Source organism: Carex rostrata, chromosome 6 (assembly GCF_964058835.1).
Source record: "Carex rostrata chromosome 6, lpCarRost1.2, whole genome shotgun sequence".
Lineage (NCBI taxonomy): Eukaryota > Viridiplantae > Streptophyta > Magnoliopsida > Poales > Cyperaceae > Carex > Carex rostrata.
In genome coordinates, this window is record NC_135923.1 from 8,346,161 (window position 1) to 8,354,105 (window position 7,945).

General features: G+C 36.3%; 1 protein-coding gene across 1 annotated transcript; it reads left to right on the plus strand.

The window, feature by feature from the left end:
• The first annotated feature begins 418 nt into the window (after positions 1 to 418).
• On the plus strand, positions 419 to 6,845 carry LOC144555168 (nardilysin-like). The gene is made up of 19 exons (XM_078303404.1): positions 419 to 1,232; positions 1,630 to 1,705; positions 1,815 to 1,861; positions 1,996 to 2,108; positions 2,214 to 2,287; positions 2,549 to 2,644; positions 2,747 to 2,866; positions 2,989 to 3,225; positions 3,340 to 3,488; positions 3,675 to 3,831; positions 3,998 to 4,153; positions 4,326 to 4,702; positions 4,830 to 4,979; positions 5,064 to 5,246; positions 5,318 to 5,521; positions 5,624 to 5,730; positions 5,845 to 5,998; positions 6,118 to 6,239; positions 6,483 to 6,845. Exons 1-19 carry the CDS (start codon positions 609 to 611, stop codon positions 6,730 to 6,732), a joined length of 3,396 nt encoding a protein of 1,131 aa, XP_078159530.1. The 5' UTR covers positions 419 to 608; the 3' UTR covers positions 6,733 to 6,845.
• Positions 6,846 to 7,945: the final 1,100 nt, after the last annotated feature.

Below are 7,945 nucleotides of genomic sequence, written 5' to 3' on the forward strand. Positions count from 1 at the left end.
CTGCTGTGTTTGCGTCAAGAAAATCATTAGGCAGATAAAAGACTATAAAAGAAAATATTAACAAAATATCGACGCGCCCAAACCTACACAAATTTGTGTGAATTATACGTACACTTAGTTTTCAGATTTGTGGTATCTCTCACAGTTGTTGATAAGATTTGCGGCGACAAAAATTGTATGAACGGAGTTCTCTCGTGCAAGTTTTCTAGAATAATTATTGAAATTCGCTAGTATAAATTTAACCACCACTTAAAGCGGACTGCTTACAGTAAATACAAGTGAAATCCATCCATGACTACTGATAACAAAAAAACTGTACCAGGAAAACGGTACTAGAAAACCTGGGACATACAAAGGTGAGATTTTGTTAGTGATTTTAACGGTTATGCAATGTGCTCCCAGCCTCTCACTGTATTCTATTCCTCTTTTTTTCGGCCGGTTAGGGAAAAAATTAGTGCTGTAATTAAGTATTTTACCGTGTGCAATGAGCTCAGTACGCAAACGTGATATCATTTCAATGCTGTAGCCTGTAGCAAGCCCGAAAATTCAGTGAGAGCTGAGTGCCTTCATTCCGAGTCTGAGACAGGCTCACCGCTCACAGTTCTTGGATGACAGCTGGACCCCACTCGATATTAAAATACCGCGGTCCCACACCAAGCATTCTTGAGCTTCTGTGCAAAGCCGCAATGGTGATTGCACAGTCGCCTCGCCGCATTAGGTCAAACACAGACTCGAGTTTAAACTCGGGCACAGGTAGAAACCCCCTCCTTGCCCCTCGTCGCAAAATCAATTCTCTTCCCGTGCGCCGCCTCTCCCGATCCAGGCGGGACCGTAGCTCCAGCTCCGGCGGTGCTCCCCGCTCTTTGCCCATGGGTTCCACTCGGCTTGCCGCCACCTTCGACAACGTGGTTATTAAATCACCTAACGACCGGAGGTCGTACAGGATTCTAAAGCTCCCCAATGGTCTCTTTGCGCTGCTCGTGCACGATCCTGAGATCTACTCCGACGGATACCCAATGGCTGAGTCTGAGGCGCAAGAATCTCGGGATGAAGATGAAGCCATGGAGGAAGTAAGCAGTGGCGATGAGGAAGAAGATGATGAAGAGGACGAGGAGGAGGACGATCAAGGAGAAGATGATGAGGAGCTTGATTCGGGTGAGGACGAAGAAGATAAGAAAGGAGTTGGCAGTGAGGTGAATAAAAAGAAGAGCAAGGATCAGACTGTTAAAAAGGTAAATTTTGTTCTCCTTTTCTTTTGTTCAATTATCACTGTGAAAACCTACATCAGCAGTGGGTGTCTTAATGTGATCAAGAGGTTGACCTTTGAAAAAGTAAAATGATTTAATTTTGGTGGATGTGGCAGAATCACTGATATTTAGGAACCTAACTTGCACCTTGTAAATTGAGAGTGGTTTGCTTAAGTTCAAGCTCTACTTTTCACAGGACTCTTTCATTGCTTGTCTGTAATTAGATGAAAAGAATGAACAATGAATCCTAATCCTGTATCTGTGGTCTCAGTTATACAGACTACAAGTTAATGTTATTTACACTTTACAGCCTATGGTGTTTGGAGTTTTAGTAAGTATATTAACCAGAAAGTTACGTTATTCTGCACTATTTATTTGTTAGGCCGCAGCAGCAATGTGTGTTGGAACAGGTAGCTTCCTTGACCCTCCCTATGCTCAGGGTCTGGCGCACTTTCTAGGTTTTTTACTCGTTCCACTTCTTTTTTTCTTAAAGGTTCTATAAGTTCTTTCTCTAAATCAAAATGTTGTTTTATGTTGTTTATCGATCTCAACTTTTGTTGGCTGCAGAACATATGCTTTTCATGGGAAGTTCTGAATTTCCAGATGAAAATGAGGTGGTCTCTCTTTCTTCCCCTCCCCCCTCCCCCCTTAAAAATAAGAGAAATGCTCTCCCTTTGAATGCTTATATCTGTTCGTAGGTTTGCTGATCTAAAACTGTACTTGTATTTCATTATTGTTTTCTGTACAGTATGATAGTTTCTTATCGAAGCATGGTGGTTCATCAAATGCTGTCACGGAAACTGAGCACACTTCCTATTATTTTGAGGTTAACCCCAAATTTCTTAATGGTGCCTTGAAAAGGTAACTCACTCTGATAACGAGTTCTATTGCTAATTTTAATTTGCAACAATTTTCCTTTGAAGTCACTTCACAGAACATCAAGATCCTGATTGATTTTCTTTTTAGGTTTTCTCAATTTTTTATATCACCACTTCTAAAGGCTGAGGCTATGGAACGTGAAGTCATGGCAGTTGACTCGGGTATGTTGTTTGCTATTAAAATATAATTAATACACCTCTCCGTATTGTTTCCCGTCAAGTATAGTACTTATGGTGTTAGCCAATGAGTCTAATTCTCTTCCTTCAAGTATGATCCTTGGTATTTTGTGAATATCTTGCACAAAGAGGTCATAACTCATTAGAGTACAGGACAATAATTATATAGATATAGGCAGTTGTTAGAAAGTTCGTATTGCTGGAATTTCTTCATACAATCTAAAAGTATTTTTTCTCTTATGTTAGAGTTTAACCAATATGTGCAAAGCGATAACTGCCGGCTTTCTCAAGTTCAGTGTCATACATCAACACCTGGGCATCTTTTTAATAGATTCTGCTGGGGTATGATTAAATTTGCAAAGCATTCTATACAGTTCATCACTTGAATTTATCTCTTTTTTTTCTAATTATGAGCACTATTTTAAGCTCCTATTTGGTAAACAGGAAATAAGAAGAGCTTGTCTGATGCAGTAGGAAGTGGTATTGACATCAGAGAAGAACTTTTAAGACTATATAGGGATTATTATCATGCTGGAATCATGAAGCTAGTTGTCATTGGAGGGGGTAAATTTTTTTGTATTTTTCCTTATTTCTGTCATTGTTCTTTTTACCCAGAGTTCAATCAAGGCAGCTAAACTATAAGCTAAATTTACTGAAATATCAGCATTACTCCATTTTCTTAACAGAGCCCCTTGAAATGTTGGAGGATTGGGTGGTGGAGCTCTTTAGCAAGGTCAAGGAGAGCACTCAAGTGAATAACATTGTTGAAAATTGTCCAGTTCCCTTCTGGAAGTCTGGCAAATTATACAGGCTGGAGGCTGTTAAGGATCTCCATACTCTCCACTTGTCTTGGACTTTACCATGTCTTAAGAAAGAGTATCTAAAAAAACCAGAGGATTACATATGTCATCTCCTTGGCCATGGTTATTATCCTCCTTTTTGTTTTAATTATTGTAGCCTTCTATAAGGCGCTGTTTGATGTCCTTTGTAAAATTCATGGTAGATTAGAGTTATGACACATATGTTGATTTTCTCAGAGGGAAAGGGAAGCATACTGTATTTATTGAAGGAGAAGGGATGGGCAACATTTCTATCAGCTGGTATTGGTGAAGAAGGAACGCAAAGGTCATCTGTTGCTTATGTACTCACTGCCTCCATTCATCTTACTGATGAAGGACTAGAAAAGGTACATCTGGTTATTTACTTGTGGTTGTATATGCAACTTTGCAGTATTTGGACTGTGCTTAATATGCTTTCTCAGATGGACACACCTCAAATCAAATAAAATGTCACCCTTAATTAAAAAGTAATTACCTAAGCAAGCACCTGCAAAAAAACAATTTGACCTGTTACTTTGGCTGTTAATATGCAGATGTATGAGGTCATAGGAATTGTGTATCAATACTTAAAACTGCATAAACAATCCAAACCACAAGAGTGGATATTCAGTGAATTACAAAACATTGGGAATATGGAGTTCAGATTTGCTGAAGAGCAATCTCAGGATGATTATGCTTTCTATCTTGCAGGTTCTTTTCTTTCCATTGTTTTTCTCGGGAGTAATTCCTATTGTTAAATTCTTTGAATTTTATAGGTTCAATTTATGTGTGGTGCCAATTTAGTACTGTATTAGCTTGTGTTAAAATTTTGTACTTCCTCAGCTTTACACTTCTGCTATTTATTTTTATATTCCAGAAAATGTACGGCTTTATGAGGAGAAACACATTGTCTGTGGAGAATATCTTTATGAAGAGTGGGACCCATCGCTAGTGGAATATGTTATGAGCCTTCTATCACCAGACAATATGAGGATTGACTTGGTCACTAAATCATTTGATAAAAGTTCCCAAGGTACATCACCATAATACCGACAAAGAAAAATAAAGAATAAGAAATTTTCATTTTCTTTCTGGTGTTAAAGTTACAGGTAAGATCAAAGAGGAAACTTCAAGTTTGTATTTGTTTCTTATATGTAAGACCTTGTAGTAACAACATTTTGTTTCTTTTCTTTCATAAACGGCAGCTGTTCAATTTGAACCATGGTTTGGTTCACGGTACACTGAAGAAGATGTACCCTTATCTTTTCTTCAAACCTGGCAGGACCCACCAGCAATAGACCCCCTTCTGCATTTACCTCTAAAGAACGATTTCATTCCTTGCAACTTTGCTCTGCAGAATGCTGACATGCCAAAACCTCACTCCCATGTTAGCCCTGTTTGCATCATTGATCAGCCTTTCATAAAATTTTGGTACAAGATGGATTTCACATTTAACGCTCCTCGTGCCTGCACCTACTTCTTGATAAGTGTTAAAGATGGATACAGTACTCTAAAAAATGCTGTATTAACAGAGCTATTTGTAAACCTTCTCAAGGATGAATTGAATGATATCACATACCAGGTCAGCGAACTGTTTTATAGATCCTTCCAACCAAATGGGTTATGTTTTATCATTACTTTTCTTCTTCTTCTTCTTCTTCTTCTTCTTATTATTATTATTATTATTATTATTATTTTTTCCTATTCAGGCTTATGTGGCCAAATTGGAGACTTCTATAACAATTACCAGCGACAAGCTGGAGCTGAAGCTTTATGGTTTTAATGACAAGCTGCCAGTTCTTTTGTCAAAAATTATTTCAGTGTTGCATTACTTCTCTCCCAAACTTGATAGGTTTAAGGTATTTTTGTTTTACTTTGAACTCCCTACGCATTATCCTTCACATTTTACTTTAACAGAAATAAGGAGATTGCAAATCTTTCAGGTTATAAAAGAGAATATGGAGAGATCTTACAGAAATGCAAACATTAAACCTGGTAACCAGTCAACCTACTTGCGGCTGCAAGTTCTTCGTGAAAGGTTTTATAACGTTGATGACAAATTAGCTACTCTAACAAAGCTAAGCCTCTCTGATTTGCAACCTTTTGTACCGAGTCTTTTGTCCCAGGTATGGTACTATTTTCAAATCACAATCAGAAAGAAGATAAATTGTATGCTAAATGTGTTACGGATGTGCAGTTGTATGTTGAGGGTCTGTGCCATGGGAATTTATCAGAAAAGGAGGCTGTCAAATTATCAGAGATTTTCACGAGCACCTTAAGTGCAAAACCATTGCCAGATGAGTTGAAGCATCATGATAGAGTTATTTGTCTCCCACCAGGTGCAATGCTCCTTAGGAGCATGCCTGTCAAGAATGAACTAGAAGTTAATTCTGTTGTTGAGGTCTCTCTCTCTTATTTAATTGCGTGAATTGGGTCGAGAGTCTCTGTGTGTGTGTGTGTGTGTGTGAATGTTAAGATTTTTATGGTTTTTATTTAATTGCAGTTGTATTATCAACTTGAACAAGATCAAGGAAGGGAAACTTCCAGACTGAAATCAACTCTCGATCTATTAACTGCACTAATAGATGAACCATATTTTGACAGGCTAAGGTAATTGTTTATACTAAATAGATGAACCATATTTTTTACTGGCGAAGACAATTATTTTTATCATGTATGTATAGTGGGTTAAACAGTGTTGCTTTTTTGTGATGAATAATATAGGACAAAGGAGCAACTAGGTTATACTTTAGATTGTGGCCCAAGAACAACATACCGGGTAATGGGGATGCTTTTTCATGTGCAATCTTCAAAATTTGGGCCGTCTTATTTGCAAAGTCGGATTGAGAATTTCTTACAGGGTGTACCTGAGATATTGGTATGTATTCCATCTTGCATATGTTACGAAATTCTTTCTTTCTCAGTATGTTAGACAGACTCAGATTCTCCATAGCTGTGAATATTTTGTGTATTTTTTTATTTTTTCCTTTTGTTAAGGATGGATTTGATGAGGAGAGCTTTAAGCAACACAAGGATGCATTGATAGCTGAGAAGCTGGAAAAGGATCCATCTCTTACATCTGAAGCTGATGTTTACTGGTACCAAATTGTTGACAAAAGGTACGTATATTGTTCTCTCATGTGGTGCTTTTGAGGCCCCAGCCAAATTTTCTTTGCTAGAAGCTAATTTATGAGAACCCTTTACCCTATATCGTATGTGCCATCCATTATTTTGAGGATTGTACTCGGCAAAACAGAATATGTAATTGTAAGTGTTGCTAGCACAATTGAAGTATATGTATCATGCCTTTCTTCTTAAATTGAGTGGAATCTGTTGTACTTATGGTTTGGTATGTTCCCCAGGTACCTGTTTGACATGCAAAAGATCGAGGCCGAAGAGCTGAGAACAATCGAAAAGAAGGATGTCATTGACCTGTACAACACATATTTCAGACCGCAGTCACCTAAATGCAGACGGTTTACAGTACATGTGCGAGGATGCAGTATAGACTCTGCTGATGACTTGGCAAAAATGCAAAACAACTCGTGGATAATAATTGATGATGTTAATTCTTTTAAGCAGTCATCAGAGTTTTATTCTAGCCTCTGCTGAAATTTTGAATTTCATTCACCCCTCCAAAAGACGATAAAAAAGAAATAAAAGATTAAAAAAAAAGAGAAGAAAAGAAAATAAGAGCAATAGTAAAACCAAAAAGAAGATAAAAAGGGTTGAGGAGGCATCATTTTTGTTGATTTCTGTTGCCTTTTCCACTTGTTGGTGCTTCACAAGAGCCAGGAGGAAGGGATGAGGAGAGGCATCATTTTTTATTTTTATTTTTATTAAATTATATTTAAATCCCCTGAAAAAGCAGGTTGTGTTTGTAGTTGTAGCGATAGTTTGATAAAAGAATAATTATTTTAGTACCTGCATTACAGTAATTGTGTTACAGTACCTGCACTTAGAGAAATAATATATTATGGTCCTCACTAATTATATAGTTTCAATTAATTATTATTTTAAAATTCTAGCAGTATTATTTCTCTATGGTTCTCACTAATTATATAGTTTTTCTTTTACAATCTCCGCACTCGTTCTCGCGTTATCTTTTCTCTAATAAAAATAGTTTACTTCATAGGAATAAATACTTTAATGCATAGATATAAATATTTTTAGTAAAATATTAATACTTTCAGTGTCATATGTAAAAAATATTTAGATATGTATACTTTCGTAGTTATAAATACTTAGAAGATAAGATATTAACGCTTAAAAAAATATTAATATTTTGATGCGTGACTTGTTATGACTATTTTTTTTTCGAATTCTTCAATTATTTTTGTGTCAGTTTTCTTCTAACAAAAATATTTGACCTCATACGTATAAATGCTTTAATGTACAAGTATAAATACTTTCAGTGTTATATGTAAAAAATATTTGCAAGTATAGGTATAAATACTTGTACGGTGAGATATAAATACTTGCGTGACAACGAGTCTGAAAGTATGTCATCATAAATCTCATTTGAAAAAAAATATTACGTGAATATTAATAATATGGAAAAAAAATTAAAATTGTGGAGATTTTGCAGTCCCTACAAGATGTTATCTTTCTACATTTAATTTTCGGTGGTCCTCCCGCGAGTACAGTGATACGGTTACTATTATCTTCACACTACAGTACCCGCACAATAAATAATTGTTCACCTCATAGTTATAAATACTTTCATACATAGGTATAAATACTTCCGTGTATAGATATTAATACTTTAGAAAAAAAATTCAAATTGCGGAGTTTTTGCGATCCTCACAAAAAATTATTTTTCACA